The sequence below is a fragment of the Sphaeramia orbicularis genome, chromosome 4, assembly GCF_902148855.1.
Source record: "Sphaeramia orbicularis chromosome 4, fSphaOr1.1, whole genome shotgun sequence".
Lineage (NCBI taxonomy): Eukaryota > Metazoa > Chordata > Actinopteri > Kurtiformes > Apogonidae > Sphaeramia > Sphaeramia orbicularis.
In genome coordinates, this window is record NC_043960.1 from 7,529,730 (window position 1) to 7,552,565 (window position 22,836).

General features: G+C 36.6%; 1 protein-coding gene across 3 annotated transcripts in view; it reads left to right on the plus strand.

Moving 5' to 3' along the window:
• pde4ba (phosphodiesterase 4B, cAMP-specific a) overlaps positions 1–22,836 on the plus strand; it is a 586,891-nt gene that overhangs the window by 536,143 nt on the left and 27,912 nt on the right. For all 3 annotated transcript variants that reach the window (XM_030131421.1, XM_030131422.1, XM_030131423.1), the window contains one exon: positions 2,602–2,714. In XM_030131421.1, the coding sequence (XP_029987281.1) occupies positions 2,602–2,714 (113 nt within the window). The remainder of the gene's footprint in view (positions 1–2,601; positions 2,715–22,836) is intronic.

The window sequence follows — 22,836 nt, forward strand, 5'->3', positions numbered from 1 at the left end:
CAAATATTATACTACATCTATAGATACATTGCCAAATATCGAAATATTAATATATTTGTATACATATGTGCACATCTATATAAATACAAAACACCTCATGTCAGGGCTTATAAGAGCAATTCTCGTCAACAACCCAAAAAGTTTAATTATACAAATAGTCTTTGACCATGTGCCATCTCTGCTTAAAAAGATCCATTTTCATTTGTAATGATGCGGTCATTCTTTCCATAGTGTACACTTGTTTCAGTCTTTGTTTCCGGTATACAGCTTCTTTATGATGAAGTCAACGTAAGGTATTGAAATTATTTTGATCCGGATCTGATTCTGGATTTGGTGCGACTTTGACAAATTTTCCCATTATAACAGATAGGAAGTGGATTGATCCAATAAATCAGTATCAATGTTATCAAGTTGGAATTTGAATTTTTTACAGATCTGATTGGAATATGAGCAAAACATGGGCTATTTCTGTAATAGAATAAATACACAGAACTGGGTGATAATAAATGGCATCTGGATACATTTCCCAAAGCTTTTAATTTGGCCGGTAAGCTACAGGGCCATTGGTCCTATTTTTGTCATCTGTTTTTTTTTTTTGTTTGTTTGTTTGTTTTTCCCTCGTAGCTATGGTCTTTATTTTTGTTTGTTTTGCTTTTTGCTTTTTTTTTTTCTTTTTTTTTTATTTCTGGTAACTTGTAGTTTCTTGTTGTTGGGATTTTGTAAGTAAAAATAAAAATGATTAAAAAATGTATTAATAGGATTAGTGGTGCAAAAGTTATTAATAATTTCATATCAATAGATGCCTCTGGTTGCTGGCAGAAGTGAATAAAACAGTGCATTCAATAAAACTAAGCAGTGGCTACACAGGAGAGTTTTCTTGTGCAAAGAAAAGAAGCAAAATGATAAGTTATAATAAAGGCTAAAGCATGAAGAATGTGCACAACAGCACACACACACACACACACACACACACACACACACACACACACACTGCTTGTTGCTAAACATTGCGGAAACCAGGTTCACTTCTAGTAAAATTAATATACAGTATATGCCATTTCCTGTATTTTTTTTTCCTGCAAGCTTCATTCTTCTCTAATGTGGTCGGGCCTTTAGCTCAGCTCACGCTCGCTGCAAAACAAAGCTCACACGTGCCTTCACAGCAGCTGTTACCTTTTTTTTTTACACCAGACCAATATGAACAATGTTTTGAACTCTCGGTGGACTCATTAAAATATCCCATGTCTTATACGCGAAGACCTCTAGAGACACATAGAACCATTACCGGGTTCTGAGTCTCACCCTCTGTTTGAACTGCGCAGTATCGCTGTCTGTCGATGGCTCTTACGTGTCTTTTGTCAATATTTAGTTCTTATTACGCTCATTGCATAACACCGGTCAGCATAAGTCAGACTGTGGAAATTTAATCTCATCACTTCCACCAGTGATGGAATGTAACCGAATACTTTTAATATTTATTTTATGCTACATATACATAGCATTACAGAAGAGGCAAATATTGTACTTTTTTTTTTTTTTTTATTCCATTGCATTTTCTCTGACAGCTTTAGTTCCTTTTCACGTTACAGATGTTCACCCCCTTCTCCTCCAAGTTGTGTTGATTTTGTATGTTTGTGATAAGATGACAAATGAACTTCTCCTCTGTGAGTTCACAAAATCCTCCTCCTCTCTTAAACCTATCTTGGAATCCCTGGAAAATGCATCGTCGCGAAGCTGGAACCAGACGTGTTTAATGAGAAGCCGACTTTATTGAGATATACGGCTCTCCTCACCAGACAGAGACACTAAAACACATATGTTGATCTTTAAGAATGTGACGCACTGCTGTAGAGAAACCACCCAACGGTGCGTGAAGTAGTAAAATGAGCTTAACCTTCAACATCTACAGCAATAAAATGCACCGTATATATATATGAGTGGAGCCGTAAAATGAGTAAGAGACATCGTATATAATAATAAAACACTGACAGGGACCATTTTACTGACTCTGAAGTGTAATGTTAGTACTTTCACTTCAGTTCTGTTTGTGTCAGACAAAGACAAACCACACAGAAAGTGTCAGAGCTGGTATATCTAAATATTTGTGCAAGTTTAGAAGTGTTTGTGTGCTTCCTGTAATGTGGGATAAAGTGTGTGTCTGTTGAGGGGGGGTATGCGGGTTGGTGGTGGTGGTTGGGGGTGGAGGGTGGTGTCTGGTTTCCTGCTCTTGGGGGCTGACTTCATGTAAATGCTCTGAGGGTCTCAGCGGGGGGGGAATGGGGTGCATATGCACAGAGCAGGCGACAGAGCGAGTGTATAGGACGTACGTAGCCTCCCTCTGCTCCCCTCCGCTGACAGCTGCGAGTCCGACGAGCTCGCCACAGATTCACCTCCTCCTCATGATGAAGGAGCGTTGCAGCCGGGTGCCCTCTGTAGCTGCCCCCCACCCTCACCAGCAGCAGCAGCAGCAGCAGCAGCAGCAGGCTCCCATGGCAGGACCTGTGGTTGGATGTTGTTTGGGAGTGTCAGGGCAGCGCTCAGCCTCCATGTGTCCCATCTGTTCTGACTGTATGTCTCTGTGTGCCGGCTGCGTGTTGACAGATGAGGCGTACCAGAAACTGGCCATGGAGACGATGGAGGAGTTGGACTGGTGTCTGGATCAGCTGGAGACCATCCAGACCTACCGCTCTGTCAGTGACATGGCCTCCAATAAGGTAAGAGAGGCTGCAACTTCGACTGCTTTTGTGTACGTTTTGGTTCACCCCATGCATTTATGATATATTGTATTAACCCAGTGTTTTTTCAACCTTGGGGTCGCCTGAAATTTATAGTAATTGATTAAAATTGGGGGCGGCCATGGCTCAGATAGTAGAGCGGGTCATCCAATAACCGAAGGGTTGGCGGTTCGAATCCCGCTCTGTCCATGTGCTGTTGTGTCCCTGGGCAAGACACTTCACCCCCCTTGCCTCCAGTGCTGCTACTCACCCTGGTGTATGAATGTGTGTGAATGTTCGGTGGTGGTGGGAGGGGCCGTAGGCGCAGATTGCTCGGCGACGCTTCCGTCAGTCTGCCCCAGGGAAGCTGTGGATACTAGGGCTGAGCGATATGGACAAAACTTCATATCTCGATATTCATGCCAGATAGCTCGATATCGATACGATACGATATGACTACGGGTTCAGTGAAAACCAAGCATTTTTCAGAAAAATACTAACATCATAATACGAAAGAATGTGGAAAGTGCAGTTTTATTTATAAGAACTCACTGCCAGTCATCAACATTAACATAAAGTACAAATCAATTAAATTTGTTGTGACTTCCAGAGGTGTACATGCAGGGCGAGCATATATCGTTGCTTTTTCAATATTAATATCTTGAATGTTCATATCTCGATATCAATACGATAACGATATATCTTTCAGCCCTAGTGGATACATATGTAGTTTACCATCACCAGAGGGATGATGTGAGAGTGAATGAATAATGGATCCACTGTGTGCACTTTGAGTATACGCTCATAGAAAAGCGCTATATAAATCTAATCCATTATTATTAAAAGTTTTTTTTTTTTTTTCAATCAGACAACAAGACAACAAATATCAGTAAAAGGCATAGATATTTGCATTAAAAAATAAAAAGTCTTGCAAACTAAGATATTTGTAAAACATAGAATTTAAGTAGTGCAAATAACATGAGAAGTAGTACAAATGGTATGAAAGATAAATATTGTGGGATAAATAGCGTGAAAAATAAGTAATATGAGATATTCAGATCTCTGATTCTGATATGAGCAAACACATGTGGGGCCACCATGGTAACTGCAGACAAACACACTTGGGACCCTTATACGCAGCCCAAATGGAACCCTTCTAGGGCCCACATGGACATGCTGGCTGGGCCTGATGAAAGGCTAAACCAGTGTTTTTCAACCTTGGGGTCGGGACCCCATGTGGGGTCACCAGGAATTCAAATGGGGTCAACCTGAAATTTCAAGTAATTGATAAAAAAAAATAAATAAAAACTTACTAATAAAAAATATATAGTGAGTTGAGAGAGACAATCCCAATCCATAAAAGACATGACAAACTGTGAGTCTGAGACTGCAGCACTGTGGTTCTGTTTATCTGACAACTTTTGGCGTCCGAATTTTTTGCATCTGAATTCTTTGCTTCTGGCTTTTTTTTTAATTCTAAATTGATGAACATAGTTAAATTTAAAGACAAAAAAATTCAGATACTTAATTTCAGTGCAAAAAAATTCAGTGCTAGAAATTCAGTGGCTTTTATAATTCAAAATCTGATTAGACAGATTTACTTCCATACTTATGACAGCGTATTAGGGCCACATAAGAAAATAAAAACCCTTGTCACTATGAGAATAAAGTTGAAATATTTCGAGAATAAAGTCATTATATAATGAGAAGAAAGTTGTGGTTTTAAAAAAACTCATTATTTAACAAGAATAAAGTTGCAATAGTTCAAGAATAAAGTCATTATATAATGAAATATGATTTTATATAATAAAACTATGACTTTATTCTCATAATGGGTCAAAACACGGTATTGGAAATCTCTCTGACAGGACATTTTAGAGACAGTTTGACAGATTAGTGTTGCTAAATGACCCACATTTTCACTTTTAAATTGAGTTTTGCTTTAGTTGGACCATAAGGGATTATCCAAAACAAGGAGCTACTTTATAGAGTCAAAAAAAATCAGCATAAGCCTGCTAGATTTCAAAAAATATTCCAAGGCATCTTTTAAAAGATTGCCATGAAGTAATGAAGGCATTTTATTTCTACACAAATCCTACAGTGTGCCTTGGAATACTTTTTTGAATATTTTTTATTTTTTACTCTAAATAGCCAGACACACCACAAGTTTCCAAAGAACACCTGTGGATAATCACCACGAAGAAGACCCAGCAGCACTTCCACTCTGTCGGATAAGGAGCTACTTTATATTGAAATAAATGTTGGAATGGCAATCAATTAAAGTTTGCTCGCTGACGGGACATTACTGCGTTTCGACCTTTATATGACTTTATTCTCAAAATATAATGACTTCATTCTCGTAGTGACAAGCATTTTTATTTTCTTATGTGGCCTGAATACGCTGTCATACTTTCTTCTTGTTGCAAAAAAAAAAAAAATATATTATGAAGTGAAATACTGCAAACTCATTGGAAATGTTTTTAAAGCATCAAAAACCAACCGTTCAGCATAAAACATGACCCACAGACATCCAGACATACTGTTGCTATAATCATACATGAACTCAAATATGATTTTATATAATAAAACTACGACTTTATTCTCATTATGGATCTAATCACAGTATTGGAAATCTCTCTGACAGGACATTTTACAGACAGTTTGACAGGTTAATGTTGCTAAATGACCACATTTTTACTTTTAAATTGAGTTTTGCTTTAGTTGGACCATAAGGGATTATCCAAAACAAGGAGCTACTTTATAGAGTCAAAAAAAATCAGCATAAGCCTGCTAGATTTCAAAAAATGTTCCAAGGCATCTTTTAAAAGATTGCCATAAAGTAATAAAGGCATTTTATTTTACACAAATCCTACAGTGTGCCTTGGAATATTTTTTTGAATGTTTTTTATTTTTTACTCTAAATAGCCAGACACACCACAAGTTTCCAAAGAGCACCTGTGGATAATCACCACGAAGAAGACCCAGCAGCACTTCCACTCTGTCGGATAAGGAGCTACTTTATATTGAAATAAATGTTGGAATGGCAATCAATTAAAGTTCGCTCTCTGATGGGACATTACTGCGTTTTGACCCTTACAGGGTGGGGAAGCAAAATTTACAATGAACATTTAGTTGTTTTTTCTCAGCAGGCACTACGTCAATTGTTTTGAAACCAAACATATATTGATGTCATAATCATACCTAACACTATTATCCATACCTTTTCAGAAACTTTTGCCCATATAAGTAATTAGGAAAGCAAACGTCAAAGAGTGTGTGATTTGCTGAATGCACTCGTCACACCAAAGGAGATTTCAAAAACAGTTGGAGTGTCCATAAAGACTGTTTTGAATGGAAAGAAGAGAATGACTATGAGCAAAACTATTACGAGAAAGTCTGGAAGATACTATTAAAGAAGAATGGGAGAAGTTGTCACCCCAATATTTGAGGAACACTTGCGCAAGTTTCAGGAAGCGTGTGAAGGCAGTTATTGAGAAAGAAGGAGGACACATAGAATAAAAACATTTTCTATTATGGACATTTTCTTGTGGCAAATACATTCTCATGACTTTCAATAAACTAATTGGTCATACACTGTCTTTCAATCCCTGCCTCAAAATATTGTAAATTTTGCTTCCCCACCCTGTATATGACTTTATTCTCAAAATATAACGACTTCATTCTCGTAGTGACAAGCGTTTTTATTTTCTTATGTGGCCTGAATACGCTGTCATACTTTCTTCTTGTTGCAAAAAAAAAAAAAAAAAAAAATATATATATATATATATTATGAAGTGAAATACTGCAAACTTATTGGAAATGTTTTTAAAGCATCAAAAACCAACCGTTCAGCATAAAACATGACCCACAGACATCCAGACATACTGTTGCTATAATCATACATGAACTCAGCGTGACCTTAACAAAGTCAGCTGCGTTAAACGTTAGTGAGAAGTGGGAGGTTGGGTTGCCTGAGGGGCTGCAGCGGTGTTGGCATGAGAACTGTCAGGTTATAGGGGCCGCCCTGTACACTGCACAGGACCATTATGGCTGCGTGTTACTCATCAGATCCACTTACAACGTCTGACAACCTAAAGCTGCAGTAGTTTGACTCATTTCCTTCTTTGTGCAAAAACGTTCTAAGTAAAATACACTGTTCTTCTCACTCTTTTTTATCTTCACTTGTCAAACAACTTTTCACCGTCCGCTGGTTATTCTGTTTTTTCTGCGTCATTGATGGTGTGTGAGGTGCACCAAAGTTCAGTTCCTGGTTGTTTATATAAGTAACTCCTTAACCATATTACTCACTGACAGACCGTAATAATGCTGAGAAGCTTTCGGTTGTGTCCTCTCTGGTTTGTAACTTATTACCCTGAACTTTTCGCTTGGTAGATTCTGTCTTTGTGCTGGAAAATGTAACGTGAATCCAAGGATTAATCAGTTGCGTTCATGCTCAGATAACACTCTCTGTTGTGTGACTTTCTTATCTTGTTCTTATCATTGTAACCTTTATTATTTATAACATTAGCGGTCGCTGTAGTAGTAGTAACATTAGTTTTCTGTGACTGGGCCTAAAGCAGGGGTCTCAAACTCATTTTCTTTCAGGGGCCACATTTGATCTCCAGTAAAATAATCGCATAATAACCTATAAATAATGACAACTCAGAATGTTTGTCTTTGTTTTACTGCAAAAAAAACAAAAACAAAAAACATTAACCCTTTCATGCATACTGGTCACTACAGTGGACAGCTATTCTACGGCTGTTCTCTTGTATATTTATGGATTTTGTTGTTCTTTTCGTTTTTTTTGTTTGTTTTTTTTGTTTGTTTGTTTTTTTTTTACACATATCTTTGTTAAAATTTTAAGACACTACATATCTTTTCTGACATGAATTGATAAGATTATATCGATCTCCCCTGAGCATAAACCCCCACAATCACAAGCCCTCCCCATAGTTTTCACACAATTTATCAGTAAATACATGTTTCTGTGCATCAAAAATTAAACACATGGTGTCCAATTGAGTGGACATTTTTGCAACTTCATTAAAAATAGGTTCATAAGATTTTTTTTTTTTTTTTTCATTATTGTTTTTTTGCGTATTTTTTAACTTTTTTGATTATTTTTATTTTATTTATTTATTTTTATTTATTTTTCAGAAGAAAATTTTCAATCACATTGTTTTTTTCATGCCTAAAGAGGAATAAAAACACTCAGGAAAAAATTTGGATTAAGGTTCTCATAATTCGTGCATGAAAGGGTTAAATTATGAAAATACTTACTTTTATAAACTATCCAAATAATATTCTGAAAAAAATGAAATTTCTCAAGAAAATTAAGTGCAGTTTTAACAATATTACGCCTCAACTTATCATTCATACATGTGCATTATGGATCGGATCTACAAAGACACTAAGCTCAGGAAATTGTTAAAATTGTGCTTAATTTTCTTTAAACATTTCAGGTTGTTCATATTTGTTTAGATTATTCACATTTTATTGTTACAGGAGAGTTTGTATACGTAAATATTTTCATAATTTAATGTTATTTTTTGCACTAAAACAATGACAAAAATTTGAAGTTGTCGTTATTATCACATCAAATGAGAAGAAAATAGGAATGAATGAATGAATAAATTTATTTTTGGTTTTACATCAGTCATTGTACTCAGTACATCAATTGTAATAAACATAAAAACCAAAAAAGGGCATAGGCTAGAAGCAAAAGCTTATTTTTTTGCCTATCCTTTTCAACTAATACACTGCTTACGTCAACTTAAATGTGTACAGCATCGAGCATTTACACCATAATAATAACATTAAAAAAAAAAAAAAGTCAACAACGAAAACACATCTACCATCTCAATTCAATATTTCTAAATAATTTAAACTTAACCCTTTCATGCATAGTGGTCACTACAGTGGACAGTTCTTCTCCAGCTGTTCTCTTGTATATTCATGGATTTAGTTGTTTTAGTTCCATATTAACCAACACAGTGGACACTTATGCATCATCTCATAAATTGCAATTCATACCATTATTGTAACTTTGCTGTTCTTGATTGGTTCTTGAGTGGAAATCAATTGTTAATGGTTATTTTTTGCATATTATCTCCATGAACTGAGTAATAACTAGTATTAGAATATGTTAAAAATGTGAGAAAACATCAGATTAGCTGCATTAAACATGATTTTATTTCACTGTTTCCATATCACTTTATGATATTGGGTTTTAAATACATGTTTCTTTGCTTCAAGAATAAAATTCATGGTGTAGCTGAGTGGACATTTTTGTAAATCTATTTAAAAAAACCAAAAAAAAAAAACCTCAATCTCATTGTTTTTTTCATGCCTAAGGAGGAATAAAAACACTCAAAAAAACAAAAAAAAAACAAAACCTCAACTAAGATTCTCATAATTCATGCATGAAAGGGTTAAAGTACTCTTTTTTTTTTACTTTAAATGTATAGTCCTTATTTTTTGGTGGTTATTCTGCTGTTATTATTTGACTGTAGATCGTATTGGTCTGTATGTGGAACCTGAACTAAAATGTCAAAGTCAAGGCTGTGGAACTTTTGCACTTTCAAAATTCATCCAAGGGGCCAGATTGGAACCTTGCTAACCTCGAAACCTGCATGTTTGAGACCCCTGGCCTAAAGGCATAGAAGGCTTTCATTATTGTAACTGATAGATTTTCCTCCTGTTACTGAGAAGACAACCAGGCTCATTCACTGTAATGGAAAAGCATCAGAGAAGCCATCAGAAACTTTGAAATTTGATTCAATATTGTGACTAATTTAGCAGCAGATGCTTTTTATTTACCTAATTTCACATGCTTTTAACTTAGGCAAAGTCAGTTCTCTGTGATCAGCTGTATCTACCTAGGTTTCTGCGATTTAACATAAATATTTACAGTTTTTTTCCTTGGTTTCATAATCCTCTTTTCATCTTCACTGTCCACTGGTTATTCTATTTCTTCTGTGTCACTGGGTGTTTTTGATGTGCACTAAGGTTCAGTTCCTGGTTCTTACCTAAAAGAACCAGAAAGCTAACAGAGCGTGGTGCAGGTAATTTTTCAGCTGTATCTTTGGATTTACTGGACTTAAAAATAACCCCAACTACTTCCTTTTTTCTACTTCTTGTGTACAAGACGAAACATCCTGTATTTATGTTTAAAACTTGGGAAAGTGCAGTAATTTCTTGGGAAATCCCCGCTCTACCATTAAAATGACCTTCAGTAGTGAGTTTCGTAAGATTTTAGCAGTTACTTGAGTTGTGCACAACATCAGTTTGAGTTTCGTAACCTGTCATTTGTGATGTCGGTGCATCTCAGGGTCATCTTTGTTGTAGTCTTCCATTTATTTTATGACGTTTTCGCACTAAACAAGGTTGGTGTGAAATGTGTGAATCGTAGACTGTATGTAATCAATGGATGGAGAAACTATGATTGGTTTCTGGACTGCACTTTTGAAGCTAGTATTTTGTGGTTTGTCATGTTGGCTTTTTGGACCCAGAAGTGATCATATTTGGACAAAAGGGGCATTACAACAAGAGCCCAAGGGGATCAGAGTTGAGCTAAAGCTAAGTGCTAGCTTCCTGACTCATATACATTCAATTCATTGAAACAATTTATTTAAAATACAGCTTCTCATCTTTTTAGTAGTTGCTTTTCCATTGGACATCTGCGCAAAACTTTACCCATATTTACTGAATGTTGAAAAAAAACAGAAGAGCATAATGTCGGTTTTTCCATTAAATCACAAACGCGATAATTTGTTTATTTATTATCGCGAGATGACACGAGAAGTCTTTCTATAAACATGGCGACAAACGTAAATATGGTGTTGATTTACAGATATATTCATTATTATTATATATTACCCCTCTATCGCGTACTAAATTAAAAAATGATTCAGTTTCCTGGTGTGTCCACACATACTGCGCCATGTTTCTTCTTCTTCTTCTTCGTTTGTAACATACGTCAACATCCGTTTTTTTAATTCACCTGACTCTAGTTGCGAAAAAACGTCTTTCCATTGCAGTTTTGTGTGATATACCATTTGTGCTACACTCAAAAAACCACCTCTTGCCAGCGCAAAAACTTTTAATCGAAAACTGAGACTTTTGGCAAAATTGTCATTTTTCCATGAGCTAAATTTTTTATGCGCAAGTTATATTTCCGCAATTTGAGGGTCAATGGAAAAGCCACTAGTGACATTAGATGTGTCTTTTTTGGACATTCGGAATCTCTGTACTGAACACAGAAACATTAATTCAACAATAAAACCCATGTAGGTTGATAAATCGCAGTGGTTGTAGATGCTTGTTTTTATGTTCAGTTACAGAAAAAGTCATGTTTTCTTCAGTTTTCTTTCTTTCTTTTTTTTTTAGCACAACAGATTAAAACAATGTTGATTTAGAATATAAAAGAAACAAAAAAAAAACCTACCAAAATACATATTAGGACAAAAGTATTATAACAACATATGAATAATAACATCAAAAAACATGTGCATGAGAGAGGTAGAAGCTAAAAAGGTGTATAAAACACCACGCCCATATAAACTAAAGAATGAACTAAGAATAAAATAAAATCTGCTCGGGAGTCGACGGCTTTCCCCACATATGAAGATTTTTTGGTGTAAATATTAAACAATTTTAATATTTACGACTGTCGGCCCCGACCGTTTCGGAGCCGATTAACGGGACAAATTCACTCTTAACACACCTCAGAACACAGGATAATCTGATAAATCTAAGATATTCTAACTATCTAACTATCTAACTAAGATAAAATAAGATAATCTGGCATTTGTTGTCCTCAGTGGGGAGGGAGAAAATTGGGACAAAAAAAGCCCAATTCTCTTTAAGTGTGTAACCCACTTTAGTTTGACTCTAATTGAATCCACAGTGCCCTGGACCACGTCGCAGACCATTCAACAAGTCTTTGGTCCAAATAAAAGATGTAGTTCGATGTGGTCTGGTTGCGCAATAACACTTTTTTCACAGTTTGATCTTTTCGAACAATCACTGGTAATTATGCACGGCTGCTGTTGTAGAAAAACTAACAGAAGAAGTTAAAAATGAGCCAAATTAACAACAGGATGACATCACATACACGCCGTTGTACAAACCAATCAGTGTGAAGGATAGACTTAGCACATGTAAATGATGACGGTAGGATGATTTGTCCATTATGATAATGTAGAGCGAAAGCAAATATACTCAGTGCCAATGAAAACGCAACACTTGAATGTGTTCTATTGTTCCAGAGCTGCATCAATATGTTTAAGTTTCACCTGTATAAGATAATTCCAGACAATTTCTTAACAACCTGAGACGGGTTGAGCTATTGTCACACTTGAATGAACTTGTTTGCATTCATAAGACTTGTTTTTCTCATCGCTCAGCAATGAACTGCTCAACTTAAGGAATTGTGGTCAGTTAAGGAGTGGTCATGTTCTGTATATAAAGACAAGCTGAAAAGCACCAAAATCATTTGCAATAACTCAGCGATGCCCAGACTGACACGTGACCACAGATGCCATGCTATGGGGCTCCTGGAGGCCGGAATCTCTGCTCGGCAGGTGGTGTGCCGTTTTGGATGCAATGTGTCCACCATAGTCAGGATGCAACAGAGGCATGAAGAAACTGGCTCAGCTGCAGACAGACCTCAAACTGGACGAACACGTGTGACCACGCCACAGCAGGATGCTACACTGAGCTGCAGCACCTCTGGGACCGCTTTGTGACTTTTGGTTTTGGGGGTCCTTGAGTTTCGTTCTTTATCCTTATTTTTTGTCAACAAATTTGGACGTGATTTTTTATTTTTACTGTATAGAAATGGCCTATGATTAATTCCAAAGAGTTTACGGAATAAAAATCCTCATCGATTTAAAAAAATATAAGAATCTTCAAGTGTTGCGTTTTCATTGGCACTGAGTATAGATGGATCTTTGTTGACTCTTGTCCTGAAATACATTTTCTAGCAGGTAACAGCATACTTTAAAGCAGTGCTTTTCAACCTTGGGGTCGGGACCCCACATGGGTTCGCCTGGAATTCAAATGGGGTCACCTGAAATTTCTAGTAATTGATCAAAATTAAAAAAAAAAAAAAAAAAAAAAAAAAACAACTTGCTAATAAAAAATATATGGTGAATTGACAGAGACAATCCCATTCCATAAGAGACATGACAAACTGTGAAGCTGAAACTGAAGCACTGTGGTTCTGTTTATCTGTCAAATGTTCATTGTGGTCGGTTTCAGATGCTGCAGCTCTTTCAAAATTCATAGTTTGTTTGTTCAGTATTAATTGTCAGCCTTGTAAATCCAAGCTGGACTGACTGTACATATCCTGACCAAGGAAAATAAAATTCTCATTTTGTGCAGTAATCTACACCTGGATTTACTGCCTCCGTCCATGATAATATACATAATATAGACTAAATGTCACCTAAAATTAACGTTTATTTGCAACATAGTACAGCAAACTATTACATGATCAAAACGAATTAATTTTAGAAAAAAAAAAAAGTCTCAGTTTTGACTGTTGGGGGTCGCCAGAAATTTGTGATGTTAAAATGGGGTCACGAGCCAAAAAAGGTCGAAAACCGCTGTTTTAAAATGTGTAAAGGGCAGGAGAAAGTTGTTGTATTAGCTCCATTTGCGTGCTCTGCTACTGCCGTGTGCTAATGGAGCCTGAAATCAGCGAGCCAAGAGGAAAAGCGTGTTATTTCTCATAAAACTGGACAACAGGATGTGAGGGATCCCGCACCAGGTCAAACACAATAAACTAAGGAGGAAGAGAGCGAACATTTGTGTGTGTGTTGGGGGAGGAGGGGGACGGGGGGGAGTGGAGGGGGTGGCGGTGGTGGTCCACGCCGCCCCCTGGGCAGAGTGACTCTCACTTCCTGTCTCCTTCCTGATCCACCGCTCACTCGCTCGCTCTCCCTCACTCGCCGTCTCCCTCCCCAGACGACAATAGACATCCCATTTTTCCTCCTTCTCGGTTAATGTTCGTGTTATTTATCCCATTGCTGTCGTCATCCGCGACACCCATCCAGCAGAGAGTCAGGACTGGTTTCACTAAAGACACATGAGAAGCACTGAGTGACGGAGCAAATACTGATTAACCATTTAAACAAACAGACATTCGGATGTGGAAATGTTGCAACAAAAGTATCCAGCCCTTTTACGTGTGCACAGTGTATCAGTATGTCAGTGTGTTATTCATTTGGTTTTTATTTCCAAATGTCATGTCTTGTGATAATCCTACTGCTGCTAGTTTCTACTGAGCCTCATTAATAGATTTATGGGCCAAAACAAGTTGTTGATCCAGATAACCTGACCTTACCTTTCAACTTTATTTATCATTTTTCCACAACAACATTGATATCATTAAGGCATTTCTTTGAAAATTTGTGAACTTGCCCCCCCCATTCAGGTGGCCTGCCCAATACATCCACATAAACACACACATATATGATATGGGCAGGAATTTGACCACTTTTGTAATTGTGGAAAACTTAGATGATGTCATATGTGCAGGTTGTGAGAATCCACGTTAAGAAATTCCAAAATATTTTAATACAGAAAGTAAAAGTAAAAGTAATAGTTTCAGTTATTTCCCAGAAAATACTGTATTTTCCAGATCCTGCTGTTAGGGAGATGAGATAGTAACACAATGCAACAGCCATGCAAGTTAGGTTTTACTGTAGTAGACAGCATGGCCAGATACAGTAGCACATATTAACCCAGTGGTTTTCAAGCTTGGGGTCGGGACCCCACATGGGGTCGCCTGGAATTCAAATGGGGTCACTTGAAATTTCTAGTAATTGATTAAAAAAAAAAAAAGAAAAAAACTTTACTACAAAATATATATATATGGTGAGTTGACAGAGACAATCCCAATACATAAAAGACATGACAAACTGTGAGTCTGAAACTGCAGCACTGTGGTTCTGTTTATCTGTCAAATGTTCACTGTGGTCGGTTTCAGATGCTGCAGCTCTTTCATAATTCATAATTTGATTTATTGTTTGTTCAGTATTAATTGTCAGCCTTATAAATGGCCAGCATGGATTTAAGAATGTGTAGCTCATTTTTGATACTTAAAAAAAAATGGTACAAAGGGCAATTTTTGAAGGATACAATTGTTAAGAGCTACACTGTAAGCCCAGATAAGTAGAGTTTAGTCAAAAAATCTGAGGCAAGTGATCGCACTTAAATGATTTGAGTAATGATCGACTAATCAATTGGTTTAAGTAGGTTCAACTTTAATGCTAAAAGTATTGAACTTAAACAATTAAGTAGAAAACACTAAAAGACAAGTTATTTGTGCTTTAAATCTGTTGTAAAATCAACCCCCCTATCCAACCATTCAACTCAGCATTTTAGGTTACACTGACTAATTTTCTCAATTACAGCCAGATTAATTTATCATTGATTAAACAACTTTTTTTAAGTTAATCAAACTCAAAATCCTATTCCTGACCATAATAGTTATTCAACTTGATATATTGTAGCATGAATGGAAATTAGCTTTATGTCATTTGCCAGTACAGGATGTGCTTTCAATTTTACAAAATATTAAGACTTTCATTGTACAATAATACTTTTAGATGAACAGTAAAGCCATTGTTCTTCCTCTGGCTCTGACTCATGGTGCAGCTCTACAAAAATACAAAAACAAACACAAAAAGCCCAATAAACACTGCCATACACACATTAAATCCAAATTAACACTAACACCACAACCCCGCTGAACCCCTGCACAGAAAAATAACACATTTTCAACAACATGCCCAATACCCACAATGCAATGTGAAGATAAAAAGGTGTGGTCATGACTAAAACTGAGTGATTTAAATCCATTCAACTTAAACTTTTTCGTACTTTCAACTATGTCTACAAATTAGTAGAATATACTGAACATTTTATTGTAACATCATAAAACTTAAATCATTTAAGTGGATTGTAATTAAAGCATTTTAGTAAATACAAATTCCGGGCTTACAGTAAGTAATAAGTAAATAATTTATATTCGACTCTACATTAAATTACCATTAATTTGGGTGGTTCAGTGTTCTATTTTTCTGGTTTAGTTTCACTTTTTTTATGTTTTTGCTTGTTTGTTTGGTTGTGTGCATTGTGTTTTTTTCCTTTTCCTGTTTTGAATGAACTGAATTTGTTGTGTAGGACAGGCATTAATAGAAGCATTCTGCTTCTGCCTGGGCCTTTTCAGTCACTAACCTGTTGGTAATGTTTGGAGTGTTGACACTGGTTGTATTTGATGACTGAGTAAAGAATTTCATCATCATCATCATCATAAATCCAAGCTGGACTGACTGTACATATCCTGACCAAGGAAAATAAAATTCTCACTTTGTACAGTAATCTACACCTGGATTTACTGGCTCTGTCCATAATAATATGCATTATGTAGACTAAATGTCGACTAAAATTAACGTTTATTTGCAACATAGTATAGCAAACTATTACATGATCAAAAACAAATTAATTTTAGCAACAAAAAAAAGTCTTTGTTTTGAATATCTGGGGTCACCAGAAATTTGTGGTGTTAAAATGGGGTCATTAGCCAAAAAAGGTTGAGAACCACTGGACTAACCATTAATGACCTCCAACTATTTTTGTGGTAACTTCCAAATGAATATTTCTCTACATTTAACCTTTCTGAAGTGATTTATCACCACTTATTGTCATATTATCTTCTTCATTTTCCATTTTTCAGTTAAAATCAGGCATTTTCCTATAAAGCTGAGAGTAAATTCTATAGGAGAGTACATACAAAACACAAAACTGAACATTAAATGAGCATAACAATAAGTGTCTACAACTGTCATTTTTTCAGACTACATGGGTTTTATTGAATCGTTGTTTCCACATTCTCTGAACATCCAAAAACTGAGACATCTGATGTGGCTTAAAAGCTGAAAAAATGCATTTTACCTGAAATATTTCAATTTATTGATAGGATTATTGGTTAAAAAGTTATTAATCATTTTAGATCAACATCTTTGAGGGTTTTTTAAATTGTTTTTAGTGCAGACAAATGCAAAATTGTATGATTTTCATTGATTCTTATCACTATTTTCTTTGAAGGTTACATTTTTTTTTTTTTTTTTTTAACCCATAAAGACCCAAACACCAACCGGTAACAACAAGTATCTACTGATCTAAAATATTTAATAACTTCTGTACCACTAATCCTATCAATGCGTGTAAATAATTGGTGTAAAATGCAGTTTGTCATCTTTTCATGGTCATCAGATATGACCCATTTGGACGTTCAGAGGCTCCGTAGTTACCATGGAAACACCATCATCTTCTACAACATTGATTCACCAGTAAAACCCATGGAGTTGGATCAATGACAGTGGACGGAAATGCTTGTTTTTACATTCAATTATTGATATCTTCACTGAAAAGGTTACGTTTTCTTCAGTTTTCTCTATTTCAGACAGAATAACCTTCAACTTTTATCTGAGCTTTTATGAACACCTACATGATCAGTTTATTCTTGTTTATTCTTTATTGAGGATCCCCATTAGCCAACGCACAAATGCCAGGCTAGTCTTCCTGGAGTCCTCTAAAAAAAACAATAAATAAATAAATAAAAAGGTTCAGGATGCAAAATCACAATACAAAGATCCAGTTACAGTAAAAAGAAAGGGGAGGAAGAAAAGAAAAGAGAGAGAGAAAAAAAAAAAATTCCCTAAAATGGTAACATAAAAAGACTAGTAACTCTCAAGCCTGAACAGTGACTTTACGTGTTTTTTTTTTTGTTTTTTTTAATGCTTTCTTACTTGATATGAATTTTAATTTTTAATATTTAAGTGAATTAAATATTGGGTAACACTTTATAATAAGTACACACTATGAAGCATTATTTAAGCATTAACAAATACTAAATTCATCATTTATAAAGCATATTTCTCACATGAATACTCATTAATATATGTTTTTTTAAGCACAGTTATAATGGTTTTACTCATCATTTATAAGCTCATCTACAACGTGCTTAATGATTGTATTTTCATACTTTATAAATTATGGATTCAGCATTTAAAAATGTAGTATTGCATCACTTACAAACCAGTTATGATGTGCATTTAGGCTCACACATACACTATTCAGACATGTACTAATGGTTAGTGAATATGTTAGTGTGTATTTTATACTAACTCACACATTTATTTTCCAATAGATGTCCTATAAACAGTTATTAATTCAGGAATTCATTATTTCAGGTAGTTATAAAGCACTTACTACTCATTAATTAAGTCTATGGTGTGAGCTCATCTAAAGTCTGGACTATCTATGCCATCTGAAGCATTTACAAATGAGATTTAAAGGTTGGAAATGCCTAAAAGACTCACAAAAGTCTCAGTTATTCTAACAAAGGAAAGACACAGCACATGGGATTATCAAACGAACTGCATGATTGAATGATGAATGATTATGATTATGAATGATTAGTAAAACATTTATAACTGTGCTTATAAACCATATACTAATCAAGGTTATTATCGTTAACGAAAACTAACGAAATGACAGAAACTAAATTGTAAAAACATTTTCGTTAACTGAAATAAATAAAAACTATAATTAAAAGAAAAAGTGATAACTAACTGAAACTGTATTGTGTGTTTACAAAACTAACTAAAACTTATAAAAATTATGGATAAAATTCCCTTTGTTTTCATCTTTGTCAGTGTCCGATTGATACGAAATGGATTTATTTCCCTCGAGCAATTTTAGCTAGCGGCACCATATGACACTTCATGGTCCGTCACTTGTCGTCACTTGTCGTTTAGTCGTCTTCTGGTCCCCACTCTACCTGGAAACATGGAGACTAAAGTTGGGAGAAAACAGCAGAGTCCTGTCTGGGATTTATGTGAATAAAAGATAAAAGATACGAAAAAACTAAAACTAAGCATTTAGAAAACGAAAACTAATAAAAACTAGCAAACCTGCTCTAAAAACTAACTAAAACTAACTGAATTAGAGAAAAAAAAGTCAAAACTAAATAAAACTAAACTATAATGAAAAATCCAAAACTATTTTAACCTTGATACTAATGAGTATTCATGTCAGAAGTATGCTTTATAAATAATGAATTAAGTATTTGTTAATGCTTAACTAATGCTTCATAGTGTGTACTTATTATAAAGTGTTACCAAATATTGGAAAATGCATGATTTCCACTGAAAAATTGTAAAAATATAGAGCATAGTATTATAATAAATGGTGATAAATAGCTCAAGAAAGGCTGAATATAAAGAAAAAAACTATTTAGTAACAGTGGGTCTTTATGGGTTAAAATGAGTCAGATATCTTTTAGTAAGAATTATACATATTCAGAAATGTTAGTTTTTTAATCAATGAAGATAAGACTAGTATTGATTATATGACATCGTCTCCTATCAGATAACTCCCCGTATTTCCAGTGTATGGTGACACCTTCACATCGGTGTGACTTCAGTGGGTGGACGTTCTGACACTTTACCATCTGTGGACAACATACGATCAGGACTGTCCCCTCAGCACGTATTTGTGTGTACATGACAGCGAGTGTGTCTACACTAACAATGGGACAAATCCCACCGCCATCTAAGCCGTCCGTCTTACCCGTAGTTTTGTTTTGACCATAAACTACAACATTACACAACTGCTGCCCATCTGTCAAGTGTGCCGCTCCACCTGACCTGCTTTTGATAGCGTGCCAATCGGCTAATGCGCCCGCTGACTACCTGTTGGATTTAGGATGGAAAAACTGTTATTCAAGCCGCGGCGGAGTATGAAACACGAGCGCCGGGGAGGTGAAAGACGAGAGGCTGCTGTTTCTGTACTTCCAAGGTGAAGTGCAGGGGCTGATACTGCTGAGGGTTTACACTACGTGACTGTCCCTCATGTCATGTATCTGATGTGCACAGGTCAAGGACTGTCGAATACTGGAGGTTTTTCTTTTTCTGTGTCAAGACTAAACCAGGGCTGAAATGACAGTTCAATCAGATTAAGCAAAAAAGTCTATACAGTGTAAGCCCAGACTCTGTATTTACTAAAATGCTTTAATTACAATGTACTTAAATGACAGAAGTTTTATTACATTACTATCAGTGGTGATTTCTCATAGACTGCAAAGGGGAGCCCAGCTTCCCCTAAAATTATGAAAATTAAATGGTTAAATCTGTACGGTTGTGTTGACATTTTATTACCTCCGCCAAGGAGGTTGTGTTTTTGCCAGGGTTTGTTTGTCTGTCTGTTTGTTTGTTTGTTTGTTTGTCTGTCCGTTAGTGTGCAACATAACTCAAAAAGTTATGGACAGATTTTGATGAAATTTTCAGGGTTTGTTGGAAATGGGATAAGGAAGAAATGATTAAATTTTGGTGGTGATCGGGGGTGGGGGGGCCCACGGGGGGGCCCATTTCCAACAAACCCTGAAAATTTCATCAAAATCTGTCCATAACTTTTTGAGTTATGTTGCACACTAACGGACAGACAAACAAACAAACAAACCCTGGCAAAAACATAACCTCCTTGGCGTGGGGGGGGCCCACAGGGGGGGCCACTGATCAGCCTTGGCGGAGGTCTGCGCTCTCCGAGTGCTTCTAGTTGACTACAAATGCGTTAGAACACGTTCATCTCAAAGACGAGTTCGTTCAGAATCAGCTTTATCACAAATCAACGGATGCGATGTTGTTCACTTCTCGTACATTCCCGTTGCGCTGTTTTCTCATTCGATCTCTGCTCAGTGCATTTGCTCGTAGACGTCGGGCGTCTCTGGGCTTCAATGGGACTGAGTGGAACAGTTTTTTCATTGCCTCAAAACTGGACGCTAATTGGATAAATGCCACGATGTTGTCCCGCCCCCGGACGCCGGGCGTCTCTGGGGGTGAATGGAGCTGTGGGCGGAGCTCGGCCGGGCTGGACACCTGAATCCCATGTGCTGATTGGAGGATCAGTTGAAAGGCTGAATCCCGTTTGATTGACAGCTAGTTTGAGATCTACTCCTTCACTGACACAGTTCAGTTTAATACCGTCGCACATTCTGATGTGAAATCAAGAGAGAAACCACTACGAAATTGCTTGTTCATTTCTTGCGCTGTAAATAAAACACACTCATTGTACTTCCTTGTTTCAATTTAACATAATTTCAGCATTTTCTTGTTTCAGTTCCATAATTTAATCATTTCTTGTTCGAGTTTAATATCGTTTTGTAGATAGTTAAATCAGTCATACTGTCGGCTAGGTCGGAGTGAAAGGAGCATCTGTAGTTTAAAAAGGCTGAAGTCTTACACCCACAACACACTGGGCCAAGGCAATCTGAGCAGAGAGGACACTGGTCCAGTCCTTGGAAAAGACGTCTACTTGGTACGATAAGGTCACTGACCATTTTCTTAAAAAGGAACGGAGGGCCGAATGTATGTTTAAATAACTTGACAATTTTTATTTTTTTTATTTTTTTTTATGTAAGCCGACAATGAGCTTCCCCTGTCTGAAAGACGAGCAGCCGCCACTGATTACTATAAAATGTTAAGTATTTTCTACTACCATACTTTCTGGTCTATAAACCGCTACTTTTTTCCAAACACTGTGAACCCATGGCTCAAAAATGACGCGGCTAATTTATATTTTCCGGGCTAATGATCAATTCGGCTGTCGAAGAAGGAAATAGAGCTGCTGCACGTAAGCTTGGCATCAACGAATTGATGGTGGGAAGTTGGAGACGGGGTGGGTGCAGCTTATAGTCCGGAAAGTACGGTAATTTGTAGGCATCGTCAAAAGTACGAAAAAAGTTAAAGTTGAATGGATTTAAATCACTAAGTTTTAGGGTGTATTCACACCTACCACGTTTGGTCCGGACCAGAGTTCGTTTCCCCAGAAAGTCCGGACTTTTTTTAGGTGTGAATACAAACATGCAAACTCTGATTCGAACCAAACGCCTAGAAGAGGTGGTCTCGGTCCGCTTCCGAATGGACTCGGGGCCGGTTCACTTCTGGTGTGAATATAACCGACCTCAAAACGAACCAAACCAAGGAATCTTGAGCCTTTTTGTGCTTGACGAGCCACCATAGCCGCTGGAAGTAGCCGAGGTTTACGGGTGGTCAGAGCTAATAGTAGCAGACATGAGCTGTGGACAGATGTGGAGCAATGAGGAAACTGAATGTGTCACTGACATTTGGTCAGATGTTCGTATTACGAAACTGGCTCCGACTGAGCTTTTCATGAGTGTTAACATTATTTTCGGAAATTTGTGTCTGTAAAAAAACAATTTATATTCCGAAAATGATAACTGTATGTAGGAGCACCACGTTTATTTTCATCAACACCGGCCGTCTCTGGTTCACCCCGCCCCTGACTTTTCTGTCCAATGCTAGCGCAGTTCGTCATATGCGTGCTTCTGTTCATGCATTTTGGTCCACTAGCAAAAAGTGCAATGTGAATGCGATACGACACGAATGAAAAAAAAAAAGTCCGCATTTGATCCGAATCAAATAAGCGGACCAAAGAACTTTTCAGGTGTGAATACACCTTTAGTCATGACCACGCCTTTTTACCTCTGCATTGCATTGTGGGTATTGGGCATGTTGTTGAAAATGTGTTCTTTTTCTGTGCAGGGGTTCAGTGGGGTTGTGGTGTTAGTGTTAATTTGGATTTAATGTGTGTATGCCAGTGTTTATTGGCCTTTTTGTGTTTGTTTTTGTATTTTTGTAGAGCTGCACCATGAGTCAGAGCCAGAGGAAGAACTGTGGCTTTACTGTTCATCTATGATTGTGTTTGATCAATGTGAATCTTTATGCCTTACCAAATTAAAAGCACTTCCCGTATTGACAAATTACATCGAGCTATCTTTGTACTTAACTTCCATCCGCACTTCAATATATTAAGTTGAATAATTGTACAAAGCAATTTATATTGCAAAAGATTTTAGTTTAAATCAACTCGGAAATCAGTCCACTGAACTGATGATATTAAATCTAATGATGCAGCAAATTTTAAGTAAAATTAACTTGGCATTTAGTAGTGATGGGACTTTTGGCTCTTTGAAGGGAGCCGTTCAATCAGGAGCCGTTCACTGAAAAGAGCCGTTCAAAAGACT